The sequence below is a fragment of the Pygocentrus nattereri genome, chromosome 3 (assembly GCF_015220715.1).
Source record: "Pygocentrus nattereri isolate fPygNat1 chromosome 3, fPygNat1.pri, whole genome shotgun sequence".
In the NCBI taxonomy this organism is placed as follows: domain Eukaryota; kingdom Metazoa; phylum Chordata; class Actinopteri; order Characiformes; family Serrasalmidae; genus Pygocentrus; species Pygocentrus nattereri.
Window position 1 is genome coordinate 30,608,705 of NC_051213.1, and position 21,216 is coordinate 30,629,920.

Genomic DNA, 21,216 nt, shown 5'->3' on the forward strand with positions numbered 1-21,216 from the left:
ATGACTATTCCATCATGTAGCTCCTTTGGCACACTATAGTTACTTTGTTCATCACCTCAGTTCAGCTGTTCTGTTTGTTCATTTACAAAAGAAGGTAGAAAACTTGTAACTGAAGCCTCTGCTGGTGTTCAATAATGTGATAATTCAGTCACTGTGCTGGAAGCAGTATGTGGAGAAGAAAGTGACAGTTCTTGTACTGTGAATGTGTACTAAAGTAGCTAAATAGGTTCCGGTGCCAGCTATGAAGAAAAGCTGCTCAGGTCGTCTACATAAAGCCGACTCACCATTTACAGTAGAGCAGGAAGGCGTTCTCTAAAGGTGAACAGTAACCCCTGAAACGGAGACAAAACACAGAACTGAGTTAGATATTCAGTACAGTGGTTAAGTAAGAGATTCTGAGATGAATCATGCATCCAGCAACAAACCCAGCAATAACATTCAAAATTAGAAATGTACTGACACAGGAATTGCGGCCAGATATTCAACATTTTTCACATACATACAGTTGTGTGCAAAACCGGAAATAAATTACAATTTCAAATGTGGTGTTTAATTAATTACAGGTCACATTTTATGTTTAATTTTATTTTTCCAACATGTTAAATGCAGCAAATACACAGTTTTGTGCGTTTAAATTATGCAGACATTCTCTGTTCCTTATTTTCACTCAGTACCCAAACTTGTGCATATACTTGTATCTGTCACTGCTGATGTATACACATATATAAAACAAAACGAGGACTAGATACATTTGGATTAGCATTACAGAGAAATGTAAAAGTAAAGTAAAATCAATAAAAAGCAGTAACCCAACATCACATTCATGCTATTCTGCTCTTTTAGAACCTAAAATAATGTCTCATATTTATCTTCAAAATACTGATATTTAAACAGCATTTTTTGGCTACTGTAAAAAGGGTTAAGTACTAACATTTCTTGTATTTAGAGTGATCAACACAGCAACTGAAATTTTAGGCTACTCCAATATTTTAATAAAGCACTCTTAATTGAACAGAGTTATATGTCTAATGAGCCAGTACAATCAGATATCACCCCAAATCTGACTGGGTCTTGTAAACAAACTAGCAAAAGAAGTTGAAGCAAACAAACTCAATTATCTCTCACTGTTCTGCACTCGCTGGGTAGAAAAATGAACTTATTATTGTGCAGTTTTACACACCTCCAGTCAACCATAAGGGTGCCATAAGGGTTTTTACAGCATAGGATGCAGCTGTGTTGCATAACTTTAGCCACATCAGGCTAAACGCAGGCACTCACGATGCACCCCGTGCCTGTCGGCTTGCTCCATGTCAAAGCAGCATGACTGGGGCTATCATTTTAATTAGGAAATGGACAGAGACACACGGCTAACTTATGAGACTAATCTCCCGTGGCAGGAGAGGTTAACAGAAAGGGCTTAGTTCTCTTAAAGAATAAGGGTGTGTGTTAGAGTGAGAGATGCTGCAGAGAGAACACTGGGTAGGGAATAAGGTGAGCAATCTACAGGACAATTCCCAATTAAGATCTTTGCTTGTAATAAGCACATATCCCCACAGGCAAACCAGCTCACGGCCCTGGTGTTACAAAAGGTGCTCTATGATGATGGATTATAACTAAGTCAATGCATCACATAAGCAATACAACATGGTAGAGCTGCACAATATAGCCAAAATACTAGCTATTATATGGACATACACTATGATGGTAATGCACCTTAACAGATATGGGAATTGTGGATCAACGCTGATACTTACAAAGCTGTGCCGTGACACTCCCCTTCATTTATTTAATTTTCAGTCAAAACCGTCAAGAAAAAAGCGATTTTACAAATACTTTATCATTTTTCATATTTTTTAGAAAAATCATTTAAAAATTTAACCATCTTCTAATACTGAACTTTGGAGATTATTGTGAATATGTATGGAAGGATGGATGGAAGGAACTTTATTGATCCCTTAGGGAAATTGCAGGGTTGCAGTAGCAAGGCATAATTGCACATAAACCTCTTTATATTAGGCAGAAATAAACACATAAGTATGAGAAAGATTATCCCTGCATATTTCTTTTAATAACTGCAGGCAAAAATGAGAATGGAAGGAATAACTGAATAAGCTTCAGTGTAATTTTTTGCTAAATGCTTTTTTTTTGTTTGTTTGTTTTCTTTATGATGAAAAAATGAATAAGGGTGGTCTCTGACTTTGCCTGGTACTGTATAAAATGTAGACATGGGGTCTATATCTCCCTAGATCTGCATTATGGGGAAATATAGTATGTAAATATACATAGTGCTACAAATGCAGGAAAATAAAATGCAGATATTTTAGCATCACCTAAAATTCTGCTCTTCTGGAATACAATAAATAGCTCATCAAATAACTACTGAAATACTAGTCACATATAAATATATGTCTGAAGTCAACTTTGCAATATATTAAATATGTTGAAAACGTGCTGATTAATCAATAACAAAACATAGTTAAACTGGTCTGCTAAATCACAATAGCTTGATCAAAATAATTGACTTTTGGTCAACTACAGGAATACTTTGATTAATCAAAACACTCACAGAAGCAGCCGTCTGGAGCTGCGATTCGTCAAGATGCTTCATGAAAAAAATTATGATTGCTTAGAGGATTCATTTGCATATTGTGGCCTTCTGTGATTTCAGTATTGCGATTATGATGAACAACATTCTCTAGTCCTACAACAGGGACAGTAGGGGACCTTTACACTGTCAGCTAAGCCACGTAGTCTACAGTTGTCATTGTGTTCACAAACCTATAAAGTCACAAAGGCAGTCTGGCTTGTAACATACGATAAAGATGGCGTCCCACTGCAGTGAAACTCTGGACAAATGACAAGTAAATCTGTGTGACGACTGGCTCAGATGCCGCAACTCCTCAAGCAAGTCACCCAGAAGAGCCGTGTGCATACATGCGTGGCATTTGTACCGAGACACAGACTCTTGCCTCAGTGTGTCAACACTGCACTCATTTGACTCTTTAGAGGAGCTTGGTAAGTTTGCCAGGTCAGTTGAAGCCTCCAGAGATTTGTGATTAAGCATCCTGCAAATGTGCAGGAGACGGCGTCGGGCGGGATCAGCTGCTGTACTGTATGGGTCACATCTTTCTGAAGTTTTGGACCTATCTAACGTCATTCTGAGGGTCTGCACCCTCATATTTTGGCAGCAAAGAAAAAAAATGAAATCACAAATAAACTTAAAATGGAAATTGTACAAAATAAAAGTATTGTTCTAGAATATTCTAAAGTCTAGTCTGAGGGTATAGAACATTCCCCTATGAGCACTCAGCTCCTGAAGTAGAGGTGGGCAATATGATATTTACCATTACTGTGATGGACATATCGCCGTTGTCTGAAGAAAATCTTGTATCTATACTATAAAACTATAAAACTGTAACATTACATGAGAAGGAAAAACCTTACCTTACCTTTAGTGTACGTAAAAGGAACCAGTACTTTTTCCAAGTAATTTTAGGCCATTTCTTTTGGTCCGTTCTTCATTAAATTTACATTTAAATTTAAATCTTCAAAAACTGAAAAACGACAAAAATGGAGATACGAGGTCTTCTTCCCACAGCAGTGATATACATCATAATATGCTTTTCTGAGCACATTGTGGGCATCATAAGCACTTCACCCTTTAAGGCTGACACAAAAAAAGTAGTTATTTATACCTTATTGGGCTACTTTTTTTATGTAAAATGAAATCTCTCAATGCTGTGACATTTGATATGTAAAGAACGTGATCTGTGTTGAAAATTCTGAGATTTTATTCAGTTATCACAACCTATTATTTTTAACAAGAAAACACATGAACAGGACTACAAGTGACATCAGTTATAACAATTATAAGCACTTACCAATCCAAATTCTGTCCTGAATGAGCTCGCTTGGAATAAAATGCAATCTGCATCTGATCCAACAATAAAAGAAGCATCCTGCATACTGTATATAGTAATGGAAACAAAGCAGCACACAGAAAACAGCTATTCTATACACAGAAATCGATCAAATTACAAGATGTGATCCAATTCCTGTGGTGACAGACTTAAATGGCCAACTTACTTTCTTGTACTTTTTCGGTTCCAGTACCAGGCCCACCAGATTCATGTGGTTAGAGAACACTAATCAGCTGAATATTTCATTAGAGAGTATAATAAGTTCCATTTCATTAGACTTAGTGCAGTGTATTACGTGAAACGCTGAATAAACATCACTGTATTTTTTTATGTGGCACAACTGGTGCTTTTTTGTCTGTTCCAAGTAAATATTGTGAGATCAACATATATATCAAAGTGTGACTTTCACGATACCACAAATGCTTAAACAGTCCATAGCAGTGACCTTTACATTGTTTCAGCATTGTTGGACCAGTGTAACATGGAGCCACAAAGAACAGACTGTAGTTACAATCTGGAAAGATTACTCAGTGATCAGCCCTGTGTCATGCTGCTCCTGCTCTGTGATAAAGATCTGGCTTAAAGCAGATGCAGAGATGTTTATCTCACAACCGTGTTTTGGCCCGGCTGGTACAACACCCTTCCCACGAGCACGGGGCCTATAAGGCCACTTGACAGAGAGTCATACAGAAGACGTCTCTGAGGGAGTAGGCTAGATATTGAGGGAGTTGTTAGGGGTTGTTTGTTACCAACAACAACTGCACAACTCCATTTCACCATGAATGGACAAATATGCAAAGCAACGACACAGATTTGTGCTCTGAGGAAATGATGAGGCCTCTCTCAAGCACTTCTGAACCATACGGTTCCTAGAGATGGGAACTCCAGCCAACATCTTTTCTCTCACAGCTTGCTGCAGCTTAGGTTTCAATATGACTTCAAACAACAAGGTTTTTATTATAGAAATCATTCGCTCTGATGGACAGAATTAAGTGTTACATGCCATAAATATGGTGTTTAATGTAAAAAGGTCAAACAACTTAAAACAATTCAAACTAAGTTTGGATATAAAGTATGCTTTTAGCTGCTTCTCAGCTAATCTATCTTATATTTCAATAAGTTACAGATCACGTTCCTTTAAAACTCACTAAAACTTCAGTTGGATTAGCTGTTACACCAGCTAGCTATCTTACATGCAATAGAAACAACAGCCTAATCAACTGTTTCGAGTCGTTGTGCCTCTTTCCTTCAAAAGTATGGTTTTTCTATTATGAAAGGCTAATTATCTGAAGCCATGCTAAATCTGACCGGTTTTAGTAAAGATTTATGTTTGTAAAATGCAAAGTCTCCAGGTAATAAGACTAAACTAAAAGTCTCTTCTAAAGACTCGAGACTAAAATGGCAGGGGCACACCAGAGACTCAAGACCTGACTCGGGCACACATTATGCACTTGAACCTACACTTCACTCTCTACTCACAAAATGGCAGCACAGATGTTTTACCTTAGTACGCTGCAAGTGCGAATACATAAGCAAGGCCAGCAATGGCTCTGAGCATTAGATTCAATATAGCACACTGTAAATTAAGGTACCACCTAGTGTCATCGATTGTGGGGGGTGTTTCTGAAGCAGGAATGAGCAAACACAGTACTTCTCTTCATTCACCATTTCTCTTTTTTCATTCCACACTTTCTAGCCTCTCCATCTCTCGACCATAGTCCATCTCTCCTCTCTCCCTCCCTCGTTCTCCGGCTCTTCGTAAGTAGACGGATAAGTGTGGGCCCGGGAGTGTGTTGTTTGCTGTATGGGGTTGCCATGACAGCAAAGTCCTGATGAGGTCCCTGGACGGTGCTGGAGGATGAGTGTGTTCTCCCTGTGGGGAGCAGTGACCCTGCTCTCTAGAGGCTAATCCTCCAGTTTCTCTAAGCCTGTGCGCCTGCACATACACACACAAACATCAATCATACACACCTACGAGAATACACTCACACATATGTCCGTTTCCTACGCAACACATACACACACAAAGAGGCCCATGACATGCTAGTATTAGAAGACAAATACAGGCAAATACAAACAGCCACTGCAGGGTTTTGGTATGTAATGAATACACCATAATCCCTTTATCATTCGAGTCTTACCAGAATTCAGGGAAACAAGAGGAAGTGCTGACACATATATACACACACACTTTAATGTATGGAGAATGCCTATGACATCACAAATTACGCAGGCTCAGAGAACATCTTCATAGATCAATTTAATTGTTGTGAAAATACTGTGCACACAGCAAAAAGAAAAGTCTGCAGGGGACAGCAATTTTCCCAACACAGGCAACCACCCCCCTTCCACTTAATAACCTACATAACAAAGCGCGTATACGCCAGAAAACATACAAACGGACTGTGACAAATGACTTTTTTCTGGGTGGGATGTTCCCCATGAAGTTCTTGCCAGATGCAAAATCGGCAAATAGTAGCTCAACAAAGAAAAGTTTGGATTGTTGACATTGACCCTAATTCATTATAAGTTTCCTACAGTCAAACAATTGTGGTACACATTATGTTCATCTTTGGTGTATCTGTACAAACTCATGTCTGGTAGGAGTGTGTATAAATTGAACAACTTCAAAAAAATGCTTGATTACAGTTGATTTACAGCAATTTTATCTATAATACCAATAATAATAAAAATAGAAAACAACAATAACAATTTGTACATATGGCAGTCCAGTACAAAAGTGAATACACCTATAAATGCACACTGTTCCACATTCCATTTAAAAAACATATTACACCGTGTCTTTGTGTTATACAAGTGACCTCAATCCAAAAATATACAATGCAAAACACAGCTAGTGCAGAAAACACCCCATACACTGCAATAACATATACACTTCACCATCACATCATTCTACCATCCTAAAACTAAGAAGTTTTGATAATTTCACATTTTATTCTTTCCAGTAGGTGTAATTTTATCACTATAACATTTTGGTTCGATTCATCATTGTGATTGTTTCCACTTTGTACAAAAGTTTCATGAAAATGATGCAGAGCACTTATATCATTCCATATGGTCAATTTTAGGCTATCTAAAGCCTCTAATCAGACTCCGATAAGTGAGGAACTACAGTGCACAGATGTGACCTGTCCAGACCTTTCTCAGAGCTTAGTGTTATCAGTTTGACTTATTATTCTATTACCACACAGCAAAATGGTTTGTGGAATGCCACAAAAAACAAAAAGGCGAATGCTTTGGTAAAAAACTTTATTCCTCTCATCAATGAACAGAATGAATAAACAGCTTCACTCCATTCGCTATTATTTTTTCTGACGCTAACCAACTGCCTATGTACCAGGGTACTGCTGAAATTAGGAAATCAAACTTTGCATGCAATCTTCCCTTATAGACACTCCTTCTCAGAGTTAAAGAAAGAGAAAAAAAAGCTAAATGATTTACTAGGTAGAAATTAATACCTATATTCTCAATTATTTAACTTAGCTTTTCAAAACAACATACTATACGGAAATTTTGACTCTCTCAATATCTATTCTCAAAATAAGAGCTTACAACGTCAAAATATTGCTGCCAGAAATGGGAGATAAACACTTTCTCTCTCCTCTACTTGGTGGGAGTGGGCTTTAATATTCCCTAAAGTAATTCATAAACACTGCGGCAGCATTTCATATATTCTACAGATCAACTGCGAGTGGTATTACTGAAAAGGAAGCATTTACGAATCAGCCATGAAATGTCAGCCCATGTAAAGTTACAGAGCGGGGTTGCAGAGTGTTGAGGCACATAGTGCATAAAAGTCACCAACACTCTGCTGACTCAATAACTGCAGAGCTCCAAACCTCAGGCTTTAACATCAGCACAAAAACTGTGTGACAGGAGCTTTATGGCTTGATTTCCCATTGCCGAACAGCTGCATACAAGCCTCACACCACTAAGCACAATGTCAAGTGTCGGATGGAGTGGTGTAAAGCAAGCCACCACTGGACTCTGGAACAGTGGAAATGTATTCTTTGGGAGTGACAAATCACACTTCTCTATCTGAGAGTTTGATTAATGAGTCCTAGTTTGGCAAATGCCAGGAGAACATTACCTGCCTGACTGCACTGTGCCAACTGCAAAGTTTGGTGGAGGAGGGATAATGCCTTGGGTTGTTCATCAGGGGTTGGTCTAGACCCCTTAGTTCCACTGAGGGGAAATCTTAATGCTTGAGCAGACCAAGACGTTTTGGACACCTGTATTTTTCCAACTTGGTGGGAACAGTTTGGGGAAGACCCTTTTCTGTTCCAGCATGACTGTGCCCCTGTACACAAAGCAAGGTCCATAAAGGCATGGCTGGGTGAGTGTGGCGTGGGCGAGTGTGGCGTGGGGGAACTTGACTGGCCCACACAGAGCTCTGACCTCAACCCTGTCAAACAGCTTTGCGATAAACTAGGACAAAGACTACGAGCTGGGCCCTCTCATCCAACATCAGTGTCTGACCTCACCAATGCTCTTCTGGATGAATGGGCAAACATTCCCACAGACACACTCGCAGATTTTCATCCCAGAAAGAGTGGAAGCCGTTATAGCTGCAAAGGGGGACCAACTCCATATTAATGCCTATGGATTTAGAATGGGATGTCATAAGAGCTGTAGGTGTAGTAACGTGTAGGTGTCCCAATACTTTTGTCTACATAGTGTGTGTACACACATGTATATACATAAATGTTAGTTTTATTAAAATGGTTTAACAACTGATATGGTTAAAGCAATTGCGTGACTACAAGAGAGAGACTAAGCTCTGATATCCATCTGGTGCACTGCACAATTTTAGTTTATAACCTACATAACTGGGGTCACACTGTGAGGTGCCAATCCTCAACTTCTATTACGTATATAACTGCTACTTGCCGCCGTCATCAGAGAAGGGCTTACATAACTGACCTCAATCGTGGAGGAAATAACATTTTACTCTACAGAACTTTAACTCTTATACTTTTATGACCACTGCATGAATATCTAATGATGTGGCACCTGGGTGACGTTTTTTCAAACCTGAACACTGAACAGGTTATTGTTAATAAGTCCTATACACGTGACTTCCGCTGACATGAACAAAAACCAAAGCAATGATGTAGGACAAGGCTCTCAGAGGAGGCTTAGGAAGAGCAACAACAACCAACAAAAGCCAATCAGACACTTCCTCTCTCTCTCACATTAAGGCAAGGTCCTTCGAGGATGTAGGACTGTCCCCAAAGACGCACAAGCTCAGAGGCCCCCCCTCCCCCATCTCTTCTTACAGGGTGGCAAACTCAGGCTAATTCAACGAGGCAGCTCACGAAAAGACAACTCAGGGATTCTCACTGCCCCCCCAAGCGGACTGCACACGGAGCCAGTTAGACGCAGAACATCATGACCAGTGCACTTTTATAACGTCTTATTTCAACAGCACGTTACACTGGACAAAGGGCTAGCATGAACCACAGGCACAGGTCATAACAGAGGATTAAAGGTGATCAGAGTTCAAAACGGTTCATATGGTTTTTGTTTTAGCTTGACCACTCCGATAGGATCGGACAAGCCAACGGAAAACTCGCTACTGAATCCTAAAGCCCTGCAAGATGTCAGCATGTTTTATTGCAGAGACCAGATGAGACTGACATTGTGACTTAATGTCTTCCTCAGTCCAGTTCCTGCAGTTACACATGCAGGCACCATGCTAGAAGTGCTTCAGTCTTTTACCATGGACAGTGTCACTGTACTGAATCCTTCAGGAGTGATCACGTCCTACAGATTTCAATGTCAACTTGCATCTTCAAAATGTGAGCAATCATCTGGCTACAGCCCTTATAACAGAGCTGTCCAAAGTGAGTTTGATTTGGCCCACCAGAACAGTGCACTGACCACAGTCCATCACTCAGAGAACAAACAAGTTTTTACACTATATTTAACTCTTAAATTCTTACTTACCTTTAAATGTTGTACTTTTAAAGTGTCACAGAAACACAACTTGGTGCCATATTAGAATATAAAGTCAATTTGTTTTATTAGCTTTTTAAATGTAGTCTTTTTGGCTCTCAGCCAACCCCAAAAGTTCAGGAACCCCTGCTTTATACATCAACAACATGATTGTTATTTTAGGTGTGTTCCATAGCACATTGGAGTTAAAATTAAGTAATGATAGTAAGTAATAAGAGCTTAAAGCTCAGATGGCAATTTGAGGCTTTTACATCCAAATTGGTTGAACAGTGCAGGAATCTTGGGGGCTCAAAAGTAACTGGACAGTTGGCTGCTCAGCTCCATGGCCAGCTGTGCTATTCCCTCATTATTACAGTTTCATTTACACAGATAAAACATCGAGTTTAAATTTTCATTGTGCCGTTTGTATTTGTAATCTGTTGCTGTTTAAGTGTCAATACGAAGTCCAAAGAGATGTCTGCTAGAAAAGCAAGCATTCAGTAGGCTGACCTATTAAAAGCCCACCAGAAAGAAAGCAAAAACATAGGTGTGGTGCAAAGTTCCTTTGCAAAATGTTAAAAGTGGATTTAAAGTTATTAATCCGGAAAGCATTTATTTACTTAGAAAAAAAACAATAATATTAGAATAAATACAACATTAATAACAATAATACACTAAGTAGTGATTTTCTGTGCGTTAATGTTTGCTTAACAATTTTCAAACTTAACTTTGTAGCAGCCCAATATTATCTGTAGTTATAATCCAATACCTGATTTGGCCATTAAATGTATTATTCAGCTCAGGCAAGCTGGTAATGAATTTGCTGGTGGTGAAGCCAAAGGGGGCATCACTGATAAATCTGGAACCAAACATGCTCCTCTAACCAGCTCACAACTACTTTTTTTTTGCAAACAATTCTTACTTTTTAACACATATGTTTATTTGTACACCTTATAATGATGTATAGTGGTTTAAAAGGCAGGAACACAGTACAATCATATTCTGGTGTTTATTTCAGAGAGACATTTCACCACAATGAGTTTTAAGGTAGCAGATCTCCATCTGCTGGTTCCAACGGTGTGCAAAACAGGCTTGTCTGATTAATAATGCTGGTTAAAGATAGATCTAAGGCCAACTGTTTCCATGGACAGAGATTCTTTGCTCAGAAACATCTGTTATAAAACGTGCGTGAGCTTGAGGACATTTAGATACGCACTGATGAGAAGATGCAAACTCAGTGGGATTCCTGATGACTTAAATAAGGCAACACAAACAGAACACTTTCCAGGACTAGTTGTGAGGACAGAGAGCACATACTGTGTGAGCAGGTGTAGATCAGTAGCACTGTTATTTAAAAGCTGCTGTGACTCAGACTCATCTGACTTCTTAATACCCTTTAGTCTTACGCCTGTTAGTTTTCATAGTGCAAATTAGGGCATTTTTCAAACTTGTTTAAAGCTTTGGTAAAATTTAACGATATAGTACTAGAGTGGTAATTTGGTCATTTAAAGACACACTAAGGCAAAAAAGAAGACTGTAGCCATCGCTATATCTGTTCTAAATGTGCTTCCTAGCATCCTTCAGGAGAGCCTCAGTAGTTTTAAGAGTTGGATTTTCTGGTTTGAATACTAAGCAAACTTTCGTCTTCTGATGTCCTTTTAAAAAATAACTGCTTTGGGGATTTAGATTTAGATTTCTGGATGGTGGGCTATTTTCCTTTTTGGTTGGGCGGTGAATACAGAAAACAGGGAGGTAGCTAATGCTACTGCTAGAAAGCGGCATTGCAGCCGTATAGCTGTGTAGATTTAGCTAAACAAAGTTAGCAAGGAAGCTGCCTCGCTATCTAAATGATATATTACCTCAACTTGGTTTTTCTTTGATTGAAAGGATAAAGAAATTGTCTCTAGTGTTCGTTTTGTTCTGAATTAACACAGAATCAATGATTTACAGTTTTGTTTGACATCCAAGGTAATATATCGCTAATGGTAGCACGGTTGTAATAAAGACTAGGCTAGCTGTCAAGGCTGGTTGACACCACAGGGATTCCCAATGACTGCATAGCCTATTTGAGTGCACTAAAGTATGAAAACAATATAAAATAGTGAATCCTATCAAACCAAAAAGAGATACAGTACACCGAATACTGCATCACAGCAATTTACATACTAAACGTTTAGCCCAGAACGTCCATTTAATGGAACCTAATATAACGGAACATATAATGCAGAACTACAGCTCAAAAAATCATGGAAAAATAAATAAATAAGTAAATAAATAAATATCTATCTACCACACAACCTAGTCATTTTTCCCCACTTAACTACAACTGAAGTGTTCAATAAGGTCTTCCAAAGACCTGGAAGGTAACAGACTAATTGGGTTGCCTTTGGCTGGTTGCCTAGCTTCTTGTTTTGCGCTTTGAGAATGTGCAAGGACATGGCAGCACACACAGGCTGCCTAATTACAGCTAGGTTTTGAGCTCTGCACCTGTTCTGCATCAGCAGATGTATTCAGGTGGACAGAGCAGGACCTTGCCCAAAAACCTAAAATGCAACACAATTCCACTATTAGTACTTACAGGTATGCAAACCTCATTGGTCCAGTACTTTCCTCAAACGGCATCAGTTCCAATTCAGGTTTCAATACAACATAATTCAATACAATGACCTTTCAAAGAACACCATTCCTTCATTTCAGAACTGCTTCCAAATTTGTATTTATTTTTAAAGATCGGAAAATAATTGACATTTGGAGAAATGATGACAGAGAGCATGTACCCACTGCAATACTCACCTTCAACATGCTGACTCACTCTTGTTCCTTCAACCTTGACTCGCTTTACTTCAGATAGGTGACCTATAGAAAAATCTACCATCTTTAAAAAAAAATAAAAAGATTTTCATAGGAGAAAGAATCTTGCAGAAATTGCAATGTTGGCAAACAAACTTCTGAATGTGACTCGCTTGCAAAAAAAATGCTCAGTGCTTGATCACTGTCTCAGAGGTAAAACATGCTGAGGCAGCACAGCCAGTGGAGAAGTCACGGGAGCGCACCGTGAAAATAGTACACCGTAATCATGGCAACTGCACTTCTCTCTTACTGGGACAGCTTAACAATAACTGAGATTATATCCAGATTTTTAATGGCTATAATAAAGTATGCAGTAAAGAGTTAATTTGCTTACAAGTTATTTCAACGCCAAATCAAGACAAGCGGCTCAAAATTTAATTTAACAGGAAAAGGCGTAAGAGAAAGGCAGATTTAATTTTCTTTATGGTGAATACTGCCGCCCTCTCTCAAACCTTTTTTTTTGAGCCATCCTGCCATTATGCCATCCTTTTTATGGCTAGAGGTCAACTAAAGTCAACTTCAATCTCTGAGTAAAGGGCATTGACAGATTTATTGAATTTATCATGTTATCCATTGTTTCGCTTTAATTATATTATGTTCACATGTAGCCAGAATTACGACCCGACCCATATGTAACCTCACCATACAGTCACTTACTATAACAGGCACTTGACTCGACCTTTCTATGCTCACAACCTTTAAAATAGAATGGGCCAATTCTTTCACCACACAGACCAGATCTTGATTGCAATAAACAACCACATACTCAACAAAGACGTATACACAAGTTTGAAGAGATGAATAAACTCTGAAACAAGGATCTAGCAGAATGCATCAAGAGTTTAATGGTATGATTAACTGCTTCTCTCTATTACATATGCATAGGTTTAGATTTTTTAAGGCCCTATTTTCTATTCTATTTTATTCGGTTCTTACTCTGATGGCAGTTTCTGATGTTTGTGTGGATTTATGTACCAAAAGCAGTTACGACTTCAAACCTCTGGTTAGCCCTTAGAATTAAACGGGGTTTTTGTTACAGGGCATTTAAGAAACACAGCTGTATGGAAATGAACATCCCGAGTCAGATTACATGAGTAAAGTGAAAATAAGTTAACACTACAGAGCACAAACTCAACTCTGCATTTTTGTTTTGCACATTTTGGCACACAATTTCTATTTTTGTTGAGTTTAACCTCTTCATCTCCTTAAGACCACGGGTGGATCCAAAACACACTTCATCATATTCACAACTTTCATATTTCATAAGCTACATTCAAAAAAGTGGGCGTCTTATGAGAGCTGTAACTATCTTCTTTAAAGCCAAATAGATGGGTAATATAATTTTGAACCCTTATAATAAAAGGTGATTTTTTTTTTTAAACAGGTCTTCAGTGATGAACTCCGTTAAAAATGTAAAAATTATTTATAAAATACAAAGAGCATCTAAGATTTTTGGCTTTCAGCAGTAAACTGGAAGCATACAGCGATGTGTATGATCATAAAAAGCATTTTCTTTTCATTTGAGGGGAGCTTTTAAAATTAATTTTAAAAATTAAATTTACAATTATTTCATGCGCTTACTGAATAATTTGCCTTACGATTTGGTCATGCAAATTCAGACGGAAAAAACCAACATACACCCTGGAGAGCGAGAAGTTAACATGTTGGGAAAAATAAAATAAAATAGATAAATATGTATTATGTATATGTATAGACCAGAGGTGTTCAGCCTTATCCACAAAGGGCCAGACTAGCTGGAGCTTATCTGATTCTATGTTTTTTTTTGTTTGTTTTTTTTTTAATCAATTAGTATCAGTCTTAGGATCTCATCACGTGTGCTCCTTTACTGTTGAAATGAAAACCTGCAGCCACACTGGCCCTTTGCGGATAAGTATGGGCAGACAAATGTGTTTCCATATATGGACTGGACAGACTAGGCAGTAACTACATGCTACATTAAACTCTCATTTAAAAAAAAAAAGCTAGGAATTTTTTAAATCAGTGATATTGGCCCTGTAAATGATTATATGTTCGCAATAGGGACGGTGAACACTCACTGCTCTTTCAAGGCCGTTATGGTAAGGACAAGGGCCAAGAGAGACAATATGTGCTTCGCTGAAGGGCACAATAGCAGTATTCAGAACAACGGTCGTCTGACCCTCCAGCAAGCCAGCATCCCTCTACACCTCATTTGAGATTTAAAACCTAATAACCTGATTCCAAGTGCAAATCCCCTACCTAGATTTCAGCTGGAATGAAAAAGCACTTTACTGTACCAAACAATTCAGCCAATAAAACTAACAATTGTGGTTTCCTGACAAGTTGAATGGGTTCCAGCATTTTCTTTGCTTTCCTATAGAACAAGCTAAACATCAGATGCAATGACATTCGACTTGTGTCAGGGTGTACATTGGGGTTCATGCCAGATTAGCATACTCGCCTGGTGTAAAGAGCCTGTGATAAGCAGATTGAGTTACACGCAGCCCTTTATCAGACAACACCACAACACTGTGCGCTCTGACCCCATTGATTTTAAGCTGAAATCCAATCCGTCAAACAAAATTGATGCAAGGCCACTAAGAAGAGTCCAAAGAAATTATGCTACAACCTAGTCATGTTTAACCCCTGCCATATAAGGCAAAAGGCTGGAGCATTTAATATGTGCCTCAAATAATCATTCTAAAACACTTGTTCTGGTATGCAAACAGCTGGACAATCTCAGATAACTTGACCTTGAAAACAACTGTCCAACATACCAGGTCAGAGAATTTACCATAAACCAGTCAGAACTAAAACAAATGCAAGAGTAAAGTGAATGATTTTTAAAAACATGTAAGGCATTACTATAAAACTGTATTTACATATAGTTTCAGGACTTTGGTATACATTACCTTTAAAACATGATCAAAAAGGAAACAATTGTAGAAGGTGCGACAAAGAATGCAATACAAAAACACCACATGACCTGATCACAAAGCAGTCACACAGCCGTACAGCTTTTAGTTATCCTGACTTGTTCTCTGGGTTTTCCTTTTGCAAGAGTTCCTGTTTTTTCTCCAGGTACAGTTTAACCAAGTAATCATCAGGTGTGATTCCTGCTTCCTTCAGCTCCACCATTATCTTATCGAGCTTTGCCAAAGTTTTAGCACCACCTACTTTACGGCCAGTGATGTATAGCGTGAAACGCTTGAAGTCCATGAGCTCACAGGAGTCCACTGTGCAGAGATTTTTCAGGCTCTGAGTTTCCACTTTAGGGAAGAAGGTCAGACCGGATATCCTCTCCAATTCAGTCAGCCTCACCTGGTATTCCCTCAGGTGATGATCGAAGCCTATAGGGGCATTAGGAACCACAAAGGCACCCAGAGCCAGGACCTTAGCTGAAGGATCTTTCTGTGCAAGGATGACCTTGTAGAGATGAGTGGGAACGGCGACGTCATCTTTTCCGATCAGCTGATTGAGCCACATAAAGACATTAAGAGTAGATTCAGTCATGAATGTGCATAAGTTCATATTGCCCAAGTTACACTACGTCTCAGTCACACAGACACACAAAACACTGATCTGTTTGATGCCGTCTTCTTACAGCAAACATGTGGCTGACTTATAGTGCAACATGATCAAGCATCTGGCAAACTGAGCATCTGCTGGAGCACACCAGCAACTCAACCTCTTCCACTGATGTTCTGAACTGTTCTCGCTTTCAATCAAAGAAAAATCATCAAAAGGTTCATAACATGCTGTAACAATAGGAATAACAGTAATACCCCTAACAGTAGGGATTCAGAAACCAATTTTTTTATCTGAAAATGGTTAAAAACAGTTTAGGATAACAGCAGAAAGGAAAAAAAAAAGGCTGGCTGTTAGTTTCAACACCCAAGAACGTCTCTGTTACAAGCTTAATACCTCTTACTACTATCACACCAACAGCATCTGCACACTGTGAGTAAGTCAGCTTGCCTTAAAATTGAGTCAACTGAACTTGAAATTAGTTGACAGGGTGCAAGACACAGATTATTGTTCCATTAACTTACTACGTGAAGTTCAGTTACCTCAATTTTCTTTTCTTTTTTTTGCAGTTTTTAATACAATAAAAAAAAAAGCCAAAAGAACAAAGTATAACTAATAAATAATGAAATTAATTTTACACAATGCCCAACTGTTCTCTTGTCAAGGATATTGAGATGTCATGGCACATACTGTGGCCTAAAATCATTTATAATAATTACTTTACAAATAACATTTGCATAAATTATTTTATATAAACCATTTTTATTTCTTGCTTTGCCCTTCAGCCCAGTGTCTCATGAATTGTGAAAATATTTTTTTCACTTCAGTGCAGCAACAACAACAACAACAACAACAACAACAACATTATTAGTAGTAGTAGTAGTAGTATTCACTTGATTAGATTAGACATATTGTATAGAAATTCTATATTTTTAAGTGCTGACAGAACTTTTAAAGGAACTGAGTTGTTAAGACCAACATCCTGGCTGTATTTCTGTAAACAACAAAACATTTCATAGACCTTGCCACAATCGATATTTTTATATTACTTGAGAAAAGTGTAACGAGTTACTTTCTGTAGTTTAACATTCACAAGTGAATCACAAAGAGGCTCTGATTGCAATCTACATAAACCAAACACCGACAGCTTTCTTAGGTAGCCATCAGAACTCAGATGCCCTGGAGGCACCACAATGGCACAAGTGCCTCATTCCATAGAAGCACAAAGGAAATGAGAGAGGTATCTAAGCTACAGTCTCTCCTAGGGCCAGTGTGTGTACAGATCGAGGTAACATGGCTCCTGTCGCTGCCAATTTGTGATACATACAAGCCCTGGGGGCGGCTGTCTATGTCGATTTAGCCCTAACGGAAAACCAACTCTTTCCCTGTGAGGCCAGCTGGAGCTCTGCTTTGGCTACATACATATCAGGGCACACAGACGGGAGACACCGCAGGCCAGCGTTGGTGCTCTTTCAACCTGGCGATGTGTCAGTTAATCTACAGTGAGCTATACTATTAGCTTTATCTACTGATTGATTTTTTTTTTGGCAACAGTAAGTCTCTGCTAATAGCAAGTCAACAGCACACAGTCACACACGTGATCATAAAGATTTATCAAAGAACTCGTCCATGCCCATCCAGTTTGTAAGGACATTTTTGCCCTGGTGTTTATGGAGTCGATCTAAGAGTCTCTAAAATAATTACTTTGTTTACAACTGCATGGAGTTTATGCTGGAGTCATGTTGGGCCCGCAGGGCAGATTATACAAACTCATCTTTACTAGAGTAAAACACAACTTGCCACAGGCGAAAGATGGTGATGCTATGGTTACACTTTTAAAGGCACAGAGCAAGAAACAGTGCAACACTGACATCTACTGGTCATGACAGTCATTTGCCAAAGTTTGCCTGGGTCAAGTTATATATTAACACATCCTTTACAGGAAACACAGTTCTCCACATTTTAATACATAGTTACTGTTTATTTGGTGAATTTAACATGAGCGTAAAAAATAAATTCAATTGTGTTTGTATGTTATACACAACAAATAAATATGAACCGGGCTCTGAAATTTGCATAAGCTTGCTCATTTAGAAAATCAACAAAATAATTCATTTGACTGAACATGATCGAACTTTTGCATAAGGCTGTATATTCAGGCTACAGATGAAAAGTAAGGGCTGACTACTTTCTGATGTTTGACAGTGTCAGTCTTTTGGCCTTCTTCACTAGAACAGTGGTTCCCAAACCAGTCCTCAAGGACCCCCAGAGGGTCCACATTTTTGCTCTATTGGTATGAGCTGTGAGTGAGGCTGGTGCAAAAATATGAACCATCTACGGGGCCCCCCGAGGCCCATTTTGAAAACCATTGCACTAGAGCATTCAGTACATGCAAAACTCAGCTCTCACAGCACTGCAATTACAAGTGCAGGAAAAATAAGTACTTACCATGTTAGCAATACAAAACAAACTGAATGGTGCACAACTAACTGAAGAACTGGGACCTTTGCCGGCCCTCAATAAAATAACACTAGTGAGATCACTTTCCACTCATAATATTATAAACAAAGAAACAACCAGCCCCTATAATGGACCCTGGATTCCTAACAACAGGGCCTTATTTGGGGGTTTAATGAAATGTAAAAGAAGGTCAAAAAAGGAAAAAGGAGGATAACAATAAAGACAACGCTGCTCATTCTCTGATTAGCACTGTGTACAGAGTTATAACTGTGAAAAGTGAAGATAAGACAGCGCACTATGTTCAGGTACCTGATATGAGACTGTTTTCTTCCCATCCTCTCCTACTTGTGGCAGAGTAAGTGGTCCTGAGATGACCCACACATCACTGAACCTCTCTGTCAGCTCTCTGCAGTACATCTCTAATCTTAAAAAAATAATAAGCTGTTAATAAGAAAAGTGCGCAAAAAATGGACAGCTTTTATCGGTTCTCTCTACTGACCTGTTCCAGAAGCCCGCGTTGTTTTCATAATTCTGCGGGACAATATTGGAGAGATAGAAGGTTTCCACCATTGATTGCTGTTGAAAAAGTGTAAAGGTTAGACGGTCAGGGGTGGGCCACTACCTTTTTTCTTTCATTTTGGTTTTATTTAGTTTTTTTTTTTTAAGTAGATACATTTGAGGTCATTATACTTGCACAGTACAACAAAACACATTTCTTTGCATATTCCAGTGTCGGAGCACAGGGTCAGCCATGATTTACTAGACTATGCTATTCATAATACTAAATAACAACACACTTCTGTGTACATGCTTAAAGTGCTCGGAGCTGAATTTTGGTGTGTAATAAAAAAAAACTGCAAAATAAATGCATTATCTAATCTAAGCTACGTTTTAGACCTGATAATACAGTTTAGGAGAGAAAAAAATGCCTTGCCTGGGAAAATTTATTGTCTGCAGCTGGTGCCATGTGTCCTCGAGACCAGCCACTGCCGAGGTAATCTTCGTTGTGTGCAGTGAAAAGCTCGGGAACACCAGGGTCAGGCTTGAACTTGCAGTGCCTTCTATCAGCTCTTCCTGACAAGGTTAAATGAATTCACTCTTAAGAAGTCCCTAGAAATGAAGTGCTAACAGACGTCTCACCGAGGAACGTACACCCATAACTTACCAAGAAGTTTTTCGGTTGACAGATGCTCTGCCACCCACTTTGGTGTCCTTCGGCCCTGGTCATAAGACAGGATGTGGTTGGTGTAGCTTCTCGTTTCTGCTCCGGTCAGAGGGAGGCCGTAGCGCTTAATGAGACTCTGCACTGGACTCTCTGAACAAACACACAAAGTTTACATTAACCAGCAAGAATAAAGCAGCCCTTCAGACAGAGGTCAGCCCTGGGAAGGCCGTGACCTGCACGTTTTTGGGTTTCCCCTTCTTTAAGACACTGACCAGCACACGAGGAGGTTAACGAGCTAACCCACTAGTCAGCTGTATTCTGCTGCCTCCTGGTGCTGTCCAGTGCTTTTATGGTATTATTATGGAATATTTTCCCGGTGGGCTTCACAGGTGTCCTAGGATTGGTTCCAGATACATCTGGTTCCCTAATGGGATCTAATGATGTTCTTTCTGTAGGAGGAAGGCGCACAAACGTGCAGTGCTGTGTTAGAAGCGAGATCAGGAGCACTACGAGCTCTGTGGAAATCCCGAGGCAGCCTGTTAAACCAATGGGTGAACTTGCCTCGCTGTCCGACTGTTTCCACTTAGAAAGCTACTAGTTATTTACAAGACTGACACAGCAAAAACACCCGAAGCTGTGAAAGAGGCTCAGTGCTTAAAACACAGCTCTGAACGTCCTTCTCTCCTTCTCAGCTCAGCTGAAGTTAAAGCAGCCGGTCAGCGGAGTTATTACCTCTCTCTTCCCCCGAGTCGTCGCGCTGCTGCTCGGGCAGGTAGAGTCTGAGCGCCGCCACACAGGCACCAGTGCTGAGAGTCACTCCGCACACAAAACCGCCGAAAAACCTCACAAACTTAAGACGAGGAAGAGCCATTTCTGACAAAGCGTAGCTCAAACCGCCTCTCCTCTCTGAGCAGGTGATGCCAAATGAACCAAGGAAGTCCGGCGAAGACTGGCGCTGAAATCCTGCACAGCGCCACCTGCTGAGCAGACTACAAAACCGCCAGGAGACACAGCGCTACCAGCACAATTCACAGGGAGATTTCAGCAGGTCTGGTTTCATTCGGGTCTTTATACATCTTCTATATCGACTACAGTCATAACTAAATTTTACACGGCCTTTCCCCAGTGGCTTCCGTTTAAAACTGGACCAAGTTTCCCAAAACAGTCTTAGCGTTAAGATCACCTGAAGTGGTAGAGAGAGCGTTGAGTGCGATGCTCGCTCCACCTCTTGAGATTCATCTTTGTTCTGAGATGTTTTCGCGAAATGCACATGGAGTTCATTTTTGTGCCGTAAGTTTCAAATAATAAAATCCGTGAGCAAAAAATCGAGATCAGTGCAAAATCAAACGATGAGTT

The 21,216-nt window shown here is 39.4% G+C and overlaps 1 protein-coding gene across 1 annotated transcript; it reads right to left on the reverse strand.

Moving 5' to 3' along the window:
* Positions 1-15,340: 15,340 nt before the first annotated feature.
* LOC108436083 (exo/endonuclease G) lies at positions 15,341-20,828 on the reverse strand. Its single transcript, XM_017712314.2, has 6 exons — positions 20,593-20,828; positions 19,861-20,010; positions 19,630-19,769; positions 19,195-19,271; positions 19,005-19,119; positions 15,341-16,178 (listed from the first exon to the last, which is right to left on the reverse strand). Exons 1-6 carry the CDS (start codon positions 20,729-20,731, stop codon positions 15,732-15,734), a joined length of 1,068 nt encoding a protein of 355 aa, XP_017567803.1. The 5' UTR covers positions 20,732-20,828; the 3' UTR covers positions 15,341-15,731.
* Between the last annotated feature and the right edge of the window lie 388 nt (positions 20,829-21,216).

Excerpts from the sequence above, each read along its gene's own strand:
- LOC108436083 (XM_017712314.2), bottom strand. The coding sequence starts at position 20,731 with ATGGCTCTTCCTCGTCTTAAGTTTGTGAGGTTTTTCGGCGGTTTTGTG. Across the intron at positions 20,011-20,592 it reads CGACTCGGGGGAAGAGAGAG|AGAGTCCAGTGCAGAGTCTC; the intron begins GTAATAACTCCG and ends GTGTTTGTTCAG. Across the intron at positions 19,272-19,629 it reads CAGACAATAAATTTTCCCAG|CAATCAATGGTGGAAACCTT; the intron begins GCAAGGCATTTT and ends CTTTTTCAACAG.